This window comes from Battus philenor, unplaced genomic scaffold (genome assembly GCF_028537555.1).
Source record: "Battus philenor isolate CCGP_79_NKW_IND1 unplaced genomic scaffold, ilBatPhil1.0.hap1 SCAF_14, whole genome shotgun sequence".
NCBI lineage: Eukaryota > Metazoa > Arthropoda > Insecta > Lepidoptera > Papilionidae > Battus > Battus philenor.
Genome location: NW_027181676.1, coordinates 6,811,545 through 6,825,009, shown reverse-complemented (window position 1 = coordinate 6,825,009; position 13,465 = coordinate 6,811,545). Strand labels below are relative to the sequence as shown.

At 30.6% G+C, this 13,465-nt stretch overlaps 1 protein-coding gene across 1 annotated transcript; it reads right to left on the bottom strand.

The window, feature by feature from the left end:
- Positions 1-1,387: 1,387 nt before the first annotated feature.
- S6kII (Ribosomal protein S6 kinase II) lies at positions 1,388-13,356 on the bottom strand. The gene is made up of 14 exons (XM_068777731.1): positions 13,164-13,356; positions 12,056-12,331; positions 11,227-11,412; positions 10,859-11,143; positions 10,068-10,222; positions 9,905-9,992; positions 9,517-9,647; positions 8,082-8,234; positions 6,869-7,006; positions 6,083-6,289; positions 4,989-5,188; positions 3,634-3,731; positions 2,478-2,699; positions 1,388-1,856 (listed from the first exon to the last, which is right to left on the bottom strand). The coding sequence occupies exons 1-14, from the start codon at positions 13,218-13,220 to the stop codon at positions 1,746-1,748; spliced, it is 2,307 nt and encodes a 768-aa protein (XP_068633832.1). The 5' UTR covers positions 13,221-13,356; the 3' UTR covers positions 1,388-1,745.
- Positions 13,357-13,465: the final 109 nt, after the last annotated feature.

The window sequence follows — 13,465 nt, the reverse complement described above, 5'->3', positions numbered from 1 at the left end:
CATCTGGTGTAAATATTTTTAAATGTTGCATTATTCCTGGTTATTGGTGATAGGAGAAATATTTAATAGAAAAATATAGTATTAATCTACAACATGTACATATGTTAACTCAATCATTTCAACTTGTCCATCTCTTGATTAATAATGTAATAATTAAAACATAATGTCATGCACTCTTTCATATAAGAAATGCAACAATTAAAATCATTACAAACTAGTGTAAAGTTGTTTTTTTGATAAAACATAATCTAGCTTTACAATAATACAATGGTCTTGTCAAAACGAAAGATAATATACGCTTCATATTGACAACAAAAACTTTTGAGGGAATTTGAAATAGCGCAGATTAACACCCTGCATATATCAATGACTTTAGAGGCAACCAAACATGTTTAACATTAGTTGTCTCATTCTCACACTGACCGTCACACTGTATTATCGTATTACACGATAATTATAATTTGACGTTACATTAAATATATCCGTGTTTAATTTATATAAAAATAAAGTTTTTGTTTTAAAAACTAAGTCAGTTAGTTGATTAGCAAAAGAAAAAATAATGTAACCCGCAAGTAAAAATAGTAGTAGTGTAGTAGTTGTAGTAGCAGTAATAGGAGTTGCAGTAGTAGTAACAGTAGCAGTGTAATAGTAATTGTAACTATAATAGTATTAGTAGAAGTTCCAGAAGAATTGAAAGGACGGTTTTAAATTTCTTTTACATACAAGTAGAGCATTAACTTCTTAACCGACTTAGTTCAAAAAAACTGTAACACATTAAGTTATAAATAACGTTCTAAGCATTGTCAGACTTGTCACCGCTAAGACAACTATGCTTGTACAAATTATTTTACTTAATCTATCCTTTAAAGCGAATAACAAAATAGACAATGTAAGATTTACACATTTTTTATCTTATATAATTTATAATAGCGCTTAACTAGGAAGTTGAACATTGTTAGTTTTATGGGATACGGCAATCGAATTTTTTAGGCCTTTTACGGAGCAGATACGAAATTAGAATAAGTAGAAAAAAAATTGTATTTTATTATTTTTTAAGAATATGAAAATATTATTTCCTTTCATATTTTTTGAAAATCCAATCAGTAATATCTTGTTTATTTGATATCACATTGTAACAAATTAACCGGTCTGATATAATTAAACCGAAAGTTATACCTATTTAGAAAAAGTTAAAAAAAAAATATAAGACATTTTACAAGTTATTTGTTGATTAATGGCACTGATGGACTCAAATACAAAGGTGGGTAGGAAACATATATTAAATAAATAACAAAAATAAATTTTTCAACTATAACTTTAAAAAAAAGAAAAACAGATTGCACACAGATACACATTTGTAAAATGTGTGCAAAAATATACTAATCAAGCACATGGAAAATATTGAAATAATAAAAACTTTTGCTTTCAAAATTGGAATGTTATTTCTACTTTAACTCTTTTTAAATGCTTGTTAAACGTTATAAAAACTATCATAGAATTTAGTTTTTCTTAGTTATCACAAATAAAAATAAATTTATTTCAGAGTAAACACATAAGTTTGTATAAAGATGCATAAAAATGATAGTTGTTGGGTTGAATAATATACAAATGCTCAAAAAGATATATGTTGAAAATAAATTATTACAAAAGATAATTTTTTTTAAATATACTTGTTTTTAATATTGTGACTTAGATTTGGCTTCGAAACGTAGTTTTGGGGCACGTAGTTTTCGTATACCGTTATATTAGAGTTGCGTTGGTGGGAATCGACGTTGTGGCTTTATTCTTCGTTGAGCGAGTGTTGATTGTGAAACGGGACCGAGCACTTGCGGGGTAATTGGTGCGGAAGTCATTGCCTAGAATAAGTAAATGGACATGTTTAAACAATATTTTGGCTTTATGTTATTATGTGTTATTACATTTTTTGCTTTCTACGCTATATTCGCCGGAGAGAGTTAATGTAACGCTCTTCTAACGAAATTCTTGATAACAAAGAAATCCTAAGGTCCTTTTAGTCATGACACACTTTAATAAAAGAAAAACAAGTAAAAATTCAATCTTTTTCGTAATCCAAAAATAAATCACTACCATGGGATGGTTCAAGCCATTTACTTTTAGTTTCACAACCTAAACAACATGTTTAATATTTATTCAACTCGATAATTTTTTAAATAATAATAAGTGATTTTTTTTTAATTTTAGATAGTATCGACGGGACCTTTGAGCGTAGTCACTCTATGCACCGTACGCCTAATCGACTTAACAGTTCGGCGGCCTATCAATCCGGTAAAATTCTAGTTGTGTGTGTGTATATATATAATATTATATAGTGTGTTATATATATATTCTATTTAATTTTAATATTTTTAAACTGAAATTTTATTCTCGCCTGTTGCTATACGCGCTCTGCACCTTTCCCATTGTAAGCCAGGTCAAAAAAAATAAGGGATACAGGCGGGAAAGCACGAAGTTCTTGCCTGGAAAGTGAGGTCTACGGCGCGGCGCAGGTCTGCGATGGGTGGCGCGGTGTTGTCGGGCGCGCGCGCGGGCTGGGTGGCGGGCGCCGGCGCGCACAGCCACGCCTCGCGCAGCAACTCGGCAGCCCGCGGCCGCAGCGCCGGCTCCAGCGTCAGCATGCGCCGCACGCACCCTCGCGCCTCCGCCGACACCGAGCGCCAAGCGCCCTCCGTTAACTCCACCTATACCAAATTTCACAAAAAAATCTTATTATATATTTACTCTCTATTGTACAAGACATAAAAATCACTAGGTATTGTCACTATGTTGCACAAAAAATATTATGTACTAAAAGTGTTCCTATACAAAAACTAAATTTCTTATAGACAAACTTATGACAAATTTATATTGTTTACAATTAATGATATGAGGTTAAGAAAATAATTACCCAATGGTACCCAAGAAAAAGAAAGGCGCGCTAACTAGACATTGAATTCAAAATAACTTAATTCAAATAGACATTTACATATGCTTTTATATCATTGATTATTTTAACATTATAAATAGTAAGCTATAACTGGCTTGGAACGCTGATATTTGGAAAAGTGCCGCCGGCCAAAAACGCAACATTTGCTCTTTTAAATAAAATTTAATAATTTTTCATTTGTATATTATAATATCAACAGGGAAAATGAGTCAACAAACCAAGTTCCACGCATTCCAATCAATTAAACTCTTGAATGCTGTAATAAGATGTATTTAATAATATATTTTTTATTTTAGATGTGAAACTAAGAAACGGGAGGTCTATGATTTCTTGACCATGACTCTATACCCCGTTGAATGAGCATGGAATGAAACGGTTGTTTGTTTGCACAGGTATATAGAAAATCAACAAACCACAAAGTGTGATAATAAATAAAGCTATAATAACAATAAATGAATAAAAGTTTTAAGTGTAACGATAATAATATAAAATGGCGCAACTACTCGCATGAAACGTCAATTGGTTTTCACTTAAAATGCATATACGCGTACACACCTATGTACACGCTTTTAGCAAACTTATATCTAGTTAATGTCTTGAGGATAAGGTCGCAATAATATATATATATATATATATATATATATATATATATATATATATATATATATGAATAATAAATACATTCTTACCTTTCCAGACTCAATTCTAGCTAATATAGCTTCAGGGGTATCATCTCCTGTAGAAGCAAACGGTGTTCGACCGGATAGCATTATATATGCAAGCACTCCTGTGAACACAATGGAAAATCATTTAAAAATTGAAATAAAAATGTTTCATAGTCATTTGTTTTTTTTTAATGATATTAAATTTACTTGTTTATTTTTGGTTTGAGGTAGCAGAATGCTAAAGGCGCTTAAACTTCAAAGCTCTTTTTTATTTATATGTCTTGGGCTTCTTGGGGAGCCCCGGCCGTTCACACCACAATTTTAGCGGAGCACTTAAAACCCTTGGGCGGACGCTCCACAGTCCGAATAGATTTAAACGCCCCGACGATTTGTAGCATTTCAAAGAAAATCCGTTAAAAAAAACGTTGGAGGTTCTAGCTTTTTGAGTACACCAGGCAACTTACAAAAAATGTATAACTTTTATCTGTACAATGTAATGTTGTTCCATGAAGAACTTAATAAAGAAATGATCCTATGAATTAAAGTTTTTACTTCTCTTGTCAACAAAAACCTTTAAAAATTTTACACATATTTTAGCTGTTTAATGTTACAATATTATTTTTTCAATGGAATTGTGATATGTCAACTTCTGGAAGCACAAAGCCTGCAGGGACCGATAGTAAGCAATAAATAAATTTAACATGTAGTAATCATTTTTTTAGACATATATATATATATATATATATATATATATATATATATATATATATATACATATGAGTATTTCCCTTCCGACGTGTATAATAAAGAGTATTAAAGAAATAAAAAATAATGAACGTTATTTATTATTTCTGAAATGATTGATTTTTAGAATCTTTAATAAGCTACTTAAGCTCTTTATAGCTTTTACTCCTATAACCATTTATCCTTACAAGCTTATATAATTTATATTAATTATTGTCTACCCAACATACATAAACTCTCCTTGTACCTCCTGGGCCATCGCGTCAGTGTAACCTAACCGGCGGTGTTTGATACGGTGTTTTTTATTTATTATTAACTATAATATAATTAATATATTTTTCATTCCATAAAAAAAATTAATACCAACTTTAATACCGATGTAAGCATTTAGTTTGAAAATATATGTTTTTTTTATTGAATGCCTCCACAATCCTTGAACCAGTAGGTGGTATTTTTTAAATCTGTTTATAAATGACTTTTACTTTGAGAAAGCAATATTTTTACGATTTTTAAGTCCCCAAGGCATCAGGCCTAAAGATATTGTGATGAAGTCAGTAAATAGGAGGAAATCTCTTATATGTTACATCGATATTTGCACCTGACTCAAATTTTAGTTACATTTCAAAGTTCTATACCCAAGCTCCAGATGTCGCATGCGGCGTCATACCCGGCGCGTTTCAGTACTTCTGGTGCGACGAAGTTGGCAGTGTAGCACGGAGTCATGAGGAGTCCGTTTTCAGCGCGCAGCTGCTTTGCCAGGCCGAAGTCAACGAGACGAATGTCCTCAGGCCTCTTCTCGGCGGTTGCGAACAATATATTAGATGGCTTGATATCTCTGGACAAACAATAGATAGCATCTTCAGTATGCATTAGTAGAATTGAAACAAATTATTCTTATTTAAGTTATTTATTTATTTAAATTATGTTATTATTTGAAACTTGTTCGCCGAACAGAGATAATAGAGCGCTTAATAAGCGTATTTTTGTAAGCTAATAATAAAATACAAATATATTAAGACATTTACCCAGGTAAAATGCACCACTATTTTTTTTAAGTAATCATAATGCCATCATCTGTTTACATTTTCTGGATTTCCTATGTTAATAAAAAAGACATCAACCAATGTCCCCATAAGGTCTATGGCATTTGATTCTAGTTCTCACACCTCCACATGTTCATCAAACAAAAAGCATTCCAAAACTGAGAGAGAATGCGTCGTGCCAAAGAACTGTAGACTGGTATGCAATCATATAAACGTATCCTCAGGTCATTTTTCAGCGTGGCACTCGTTTATTCTACCTCCATAAATAGCTTTAGACAAATATTTATTTGTTCATTTAAGCTTTTTTGTACAACACAGACAATAAGTAGAGGATAAAAAGAAACAATCCATATGTTACAAGAGGCGGTTTAATCGCTGGCCGCTTCTGTCATATCATTGTTGTACCATAATGGTCCAAGATGATGCTCTTAGACGTCTCAGGGGACGCCGCGGCGCTCAGAGATAAACAGTAAAAGATTTCTCCATAAACATAGTAGAATGAGCAGGCATAGTCAATTTCAAGTTCTCTGATGATCTAAGCAACTTATCAAGTGAGTCACGTAAGAAAAGGAATCTAAATTTAAGGTATTGTATAATATATATATATAGCTATAGGAATAAGCGGGTAAATATGTATCCAATTGAATGTAATGTTGCAGATAATGAATTCGTTATAATATTAATACCTGTGGACGACTGTATGACGATGCAGATAATGTACGGCCTGCAACACATTTCTCAGTAGGGGCGCGGCCTCGTGCTCCGGCAAGTAGCGACGCTGAGTAATGTACTCCAGTAGCTCGCCGCCACGGCACAACTCCGTCACAGCGAGGATACGTCCGCCTTCTTCATACACACCACGCAACGTCACTATGTGCGGATGTTGACTATATCTGTAAACATTGAAATGTTAACTCCACACGATATATGTAGAGTGACAGAACCAAACATGATATTTCATGATGTATAAATTTTAACTTCAAACCGGCAACTACTTCACCTTGTGCAATTAAAGAAAAAACAGGTTCGAATGAGATCAAGTTCTGATCTATTGAATGAAATTATGTTTTAATAGTTAATTGCGTAATTTAAGTTATTAATTAAAGTGCATTTTCATAAGCTAATCCCTTAATAGATGTAAGTTCGTATGCATAGATTTTTTAGCCCTTTGAATACTATTGACATTTAGTTACGATATATTGTGCAGCGAGGATTTATTTCAACACTAGGTCTCATTGGAAACAATAGCCGTCATTGAAAAATCACCAACCAGTATAAACAAATCACAAACTATATAGATCACATTCCCTTTACAACATACAACTTTATTGGTACTTGAATAATACAGATTTATAAATTATCATTAAATTTAAATATTAATAAATAATGTGTGGCTAAATAAGGGTAAATTTTGTTAATCATTAGTTACAAAATTTGAGAGTATTACTCCAGTGAATAAACTGAATTTGTACCTCAACAAAATTTCAATCTCCTCACGCGGATCATATTGTAATTTATCCATAATTTTAACGGCGTACTGTACTCTAGAAGTTTTGTGTTCGCAGAGGCGGACGACCGAAAACGATCCCGTGCCAAGTTCACCCATTAATCTAAAAACAAATATGTTATTCTCAATACAACTGAAATATTTACACTTCTGAACTTTACCATAAATATGTCATTTTCTTTATTCAAAATACACTGTCTGAAATAATATAAATCAACATGATATAATATCTGACAGATTAATGTTAGTATGAAAAACTTAAATACACTGAACAATTTCAGATATATACAGAGTGATTGGTTATAGGTGTAAAACCTTTAAAGGGCATTAATTAATAGCTCATTTGCTGTCATGTATATTTGGTACACCTTATGCAAATATCAATGGTTACAGAAATAATTTATTTATTTATTCACCATATTTACGATCTTTGTAATGACCGACTTATTTTACGCATTCTCTAGACTCTCACCAACACAAGTTGGTGTAGAAATAATTTGTAGGCAGGTGTCCGAAAAATCTGTTTATATAAATACTGCATTTATTATAATTACGTGCATAATTACTTATAAGCACATACTTAAATATTAGGATACATTTATTTATATATACAAAATACACTGACATCTATACATATGCTATACACACAATTCGTAATGATAAAATAATGCTTAAAAAGCGCTAAAGTTATAAAATTTAAAATTCGAATCACAACATATTGACAATTATTATTTTTTATAATTTGTCCCCAAAGACTTTTTACTACCAGAAGATATGCTTTCTAATAGAAAAAAATTAAATTAATAACGTATTTCAGAATGATCTCTTTACTCAGGGTGATTAGAAATAAATGTTAAATGCAAGATATTAAACTTATTGCTAACATATGAGGAATACCATTATTATATTTTTATATTCACACGTTTAAAGACTATAACCAAACATATAAATCATTTTTGAGTAACTAAAGTGCATATTGCTGTGCCTTATCTGTATCTTATCTTTCTTCCCGAAATAATATTCAAACTAGTTTGATAAGGTATCTATTGCAAATAAATTTACAGAATAGAATTACTACAGAAATAACAAGTGTATGCTTTAAGTAGTATTTTTATATGAAATCACTTTAAAGAATATTTATATCCTGTATGCAAAAACACAATGTATAATCAACCAACCTGTACTCGTCAAAGAAATTATTTCTATTAACGAAGCCGGACCAAAATTCTTCAGTCGATGTCTTCGTTTGTGGCACGTGATTTTGATTTTGATTAGTTAATGTTTTATTATTGTCATCGTTGAGCAGACAGGGGGCGACGAAACTAAAACCCCTGGAATACATTTGATATACATAAATTAGAAATGAATAATGAAAGTTTATTACTAACATAAAATAATGTTTTTTTTAAGAATAATAATCCCTTCTTTTAACTTTCTAATGTGTCCTGTTTTAAGACACAAGTATCCTCTGTAAGAAGTGGCAAGTTGTCTTTGACGTAGAATACATTTTTTAATGTTATAATTTGTCTAGTTGAACTTGACGGGAGTCATATAACTTCTAAGTGTACCTTAAAAATCATTCAGAAATCCAAAGACGCTATTAGACATAATTACTTTTAAAAGTAACAATTTCTTATCATGGTGTGTTTGTTTCCATTTTATGGAGCAATAATCCATGACATTGTATTTACTACTTCTCTAATATGTTTAATTTTTCACTTTTTGGCACTTGTAATTTTTGAAACATTGATTCAATATTGTTGGCTTCTATTAGTTTCACAGCACTACATACAAGTAATTCTTTTCAATGATCCAATTTCATCATTGTTAAGTACCTATAACATTTCGTCCAAGGCAGGAAACTTGACATTCAAATATAATTGGTGAACAATATTCTTGAAAGCCTGTCTATTGAGGCAAATACAGTTTTTTGGACTATTAAACGATTGTACAATCCACTGTATTTTCTCGATTTAGACTAATAAGTTACCACGTATGTAAACGTATCTTTACATGGTTATTACTAACCAGTGAGGTAAGTTATGTAGATACGGCGTCTTTAAGCTCTAGCTTCTATCTAGTATTCTGATTCTAGATTAATTATTTTACACCATTGTTTGGATGTAGACAGAGGGTAAATTGATTGATTTTAAAAATCATGATTTTTTTAGAAAACATGGATGTCTGTACATACATCTCTGAGAATAGTACTAGCTAATCATTTTTCGTTTTGATGTCCCTTAATAAAGCTATTTGTTTATAGTACCCCTGATAACCAAGTGTGACTGGTTTCTCTTAAGGCCTATGTTTATATAAACATTTTTAATTTTTTAGTATTTTCGACACACTAACACCATTTTAACATATCTCCGGAGGTACTTTTTATTACTATATATTCCTACATTGTTGATATACCAGTCTTCAATTTAGTAGTCGAAGCAGAAATAAGTAGCTGAAAATTCATATTCCATTTATAACCAAGGATAAAATTTGCTCAAGGCTAACTTATAAATAAATAGTATAAAATGTGCGAACCGGGCATTGCATAGGTTTCTTATTAGAAGATATAATATCCGATAACTATAGTATGAAGACTTACATTGTTTAGCTTACCTAAACAATTCATGTGCGTTAGCGGAAGCGGGTACACCCGGCGAGTCTCTTGGAGTGCGACACGTAAATTCCGAATCAAAGTAAAAAGCGTCGTCTGCACGAGAAACGGCTGGTCGGAATGGAGGAATTACCTATAATAATATAAATCAAATAGGTTAACATCTGCTATTTGGTGCCTATAATTATTTGCGACTACCACAAATTATCAGCTATATTACTTAGTCCATTATTTATTTAGTATAAAAAATAGCCGAATTGGTTGAGCTATACTCCAGTTTTGCTCTTAGCAAGACATTTTATATTTTGCATTATAGCATTTAATGTTATAAATTTTTTTAACTTTAAAACTTTTGTCCCTCTTACTAATAAGGTAATGTAATAAACTTACCTCTTTTTTAAGTAAAGCGTCCCATTCAATACTAGCAAAAAACTCGTGGTTTTTTATGTCTTCTATTCCATTAGGACCCGCGCCAAGTCTGTAAGTTGAGTTTAAAATAAAATTTTCATCTATGGAGTTAAGCACTTTTTGAGGTATGCATTATAAGAATTACCTGTTCTGTGGGTTCCTTTTAAATAAAGCGCGAAGTAGTGATTGAGCTTCTTCACTTAAGTTAGACGGCATACCAAGTTTAGCCTTTAAAATTTGTGTCATAGTCTCATGTCTGGTAGAGCCATGAAATGGTAAATTTCCTGTCAGCATTTCAAACTGAAAATAATTTTCATGGTTAGTTAACCTCCATAAAAGTATATGGGTCATTGTCATAAGGGTAAAAGAATGCACCTATGTGTAAAAGCCCTTTAAACCTATAGCATTGGTTATAGAACCAATCAGCCTCTACAAGTATCTTTTAAAAAAAGCTTTAGGAAAATGGATTATTGTCATGGTTTCTCATTTAATAGGTGAATATAATGAAAGTATAATACTTATGTATATATATTTGTGTGTATATAAAGATATATATGTTTATATATACATGTTTAAATCATATATATATATATTTATATATATCTCCACTCACACAACACACAAACAATTCATGTACTCTTTAACTCATGCATGTTTTACCTCTAAATTTTTATTACATATATATATATATATATATATATATATATATATATATATATATATGGTGAAATTTAATTATTCTGATAGTAAAATGTTTGCCTAAACATAACTTATACCTTATTATGGACATGGGGGTTACAAGTTATTTTGTCAGTTTATGGTTATGTCAATACATTCTCTACAGCTCATAAATTTGTAAATCTGGTTTTATACTTTATGAAAATAATTGAAATAAAAAACTTTTTAAAGGATATTTAGCTACATGCGTGTACATACCATAAGAACTCCGAAAGACCACCAGTCAGCAGCAAATGTATGGCCCCTTCTATTAACAACCTCTGGTGCCATATATTCAACAGTGCCACAAAAACTGTAGGCCTTATCACTACTAGGAGGAAGTTTTGACAAACCAAAGTCAGTTAGAGCAATATGGCCATCTGCATCTAGTAAAATATTTTCAGGTTTGAGATCCCTGTATATAATTCCCAACTTATGGACATGTTCTAATGCTAATGCTAGCTCAGCTAGATAAAACTTAACATCTTCTTCTGTAAACATAACCTGGAAAAAAATGACATTAAACACCAAACATAAAACCATAATAAAGAAATAAAAATATCTAGAACCTTTAAGTTGTTATATACCTCTTTACTTAGACGAGAAAATAGATCACCTCCACGAAGGAAGTCTAATATCAAATATAATTTGCCAGCAGTTTGAAAAGCATAATGCAATTTAACAATAAATGGGTGTCCCATTTCAACTAATATATTTCTTTCCATTTTCGTACGTTCTCTATCTCTCACTTTTAATGTAGCCTTTTTAAGTACCTAAAAATTAAAATTCAAAGATAATTAAAAATTAGTCCTTGATCATTCCTGTAAATAAAATATTTTTTAGTTAATTTATATATTATAGTTTAAATGATATATCTGAAAGATCATGTGGATTTTTAGAAGTAGTGGGGCCAAATCCTTGTGTGTGACCATATCAAATTGATTAAAAAATATTCATTGATATCAAAATTGGAAAGGTTTTGGATGTTTGCCATTTTTTGAATTTGAATTTTGAATCACCTTGATAGATATAATCTCAAGTATATAGAGATATAACTTATATGAGACTGATTAAATATATATAACATAAATATTAATCAGAAAAACACTGCATAATTAAAGAAGAATACATATTGAAATAAACATTTGCTATCAATTTCCATTCAAAATTAGATTAATCTTCATAGACAACTCAAAAGTAATATTATATATCAATCAATAATAAATAAATAGTATAATATCAAAACATTTTTTATCATATAAGTTTCATATGATAATTGTTTTTTCCACTTTTTGACTAATTTTATAACTGTATGTATAATCTGATAAAATACATGTTAAATTTAAGAAAAAATAGAAAAGTGACATAATAGTAAAATTATATTGCAAACAGTAATAAGAAACAAAATATAAATACCTTCATTGCATAAAGAGTTCCGGTATCAGCGCCACTAACTTTTCTTACTAAAAATACTTTACCAAAGGAACCTTCACCAAGAACTTTGAGCAATTCAAACTGTGATGGATCTGCCTTTTCATGGCCTTCTTTAATAACATCTTGCAACTCCACCTCTCTCTCATAATTTATTTCCCCAGTTGAGTCAAGGCTCTCTGTTGTAGAAGCTTGGCGAGATTCTGCTATGTTTTCAACAACCATTGGTAGACTGTTTGCTGCTTGACTACTGAGTCCACGCTACACAAATATTATTATTTAAATTTTTATACTATAAAATAAATAAAGCTCAAAAAACAAATGTCTAACTCTGTGTAGTTGATACAATGACTACTTTGTACAGGGTGTGGGACTACACAAAGAAAATAAACTGCTAACACAATGCTCTATGGCTTCTTTATTGGTTGAATTGTGAAAATCAATATACTTTTGATAAGCCATTCAATACAATAACAAGTAATAGGAAATACCAGCATTTGTCTGTACTGTTTACTGATCATTAATGAACTCATGAAGTCATATTAAATCTACTCTCTAATAGTTTTAATTAGTAATTAAAATTCACAATATATTGAACATAAATTATTTAATGCAATAGAGTAGTAACTACTTTATTATTTATTTAACTGCCTAAACATTCCTTACTAAAGTAAAAGTAGTAAGAAGTAAGAATACCTTACTTGAGTTTGATTGTGTAAAAGTAGAAAATAGTGTAATTTTTTTGAAGAACTGTTCACCTCTGCATACACAAGCATAATGATGGTTATTGGCATATATTTCAATCGCAAGAAGGATAATATAGAATTCTGTTAAGTAGTTGTATTACCGTCATTATATTTAATTATTAATATAAATAGGTTTTCCTCATACATTATGTACGAAATAATTATTTTGAAAAAAAAGCGTATATTCAAATAAAATCAGTAAGTTATAATAATAATGTTTACATTGCTGATAACGTGCTAAATAATAAGATATACGTACTGAGACAAATTGATTTTGAAATTAATTGAATAAGAGTGAGTAAACAAAAGGAAAATCCATGAAAATATTATGATTAACGGTGTAGTACCATGTTATCTCCAACATTCTGCATTCGCCAAGGGTCGGAGGGATTCGCCAAAGGCATGTTTTCTGTCTTCCAAAAGTAAACATACAATAAAATGATAATTTCAAAACAGAATTTTTAATGTAAACGAGGTATTAAAGGACCATTTTTTAAGTTCAAAGCTTGGGAGGCGACATAAATAATACACTAAACTAGGGTATGATTTGGGAGCAAATTATTTGATTGTCACTCATACTTAATACGTCATGCACGTGACAGTTCAAATATGAAGATTATACAAGACATTTATTTTTACAAGTTCAATT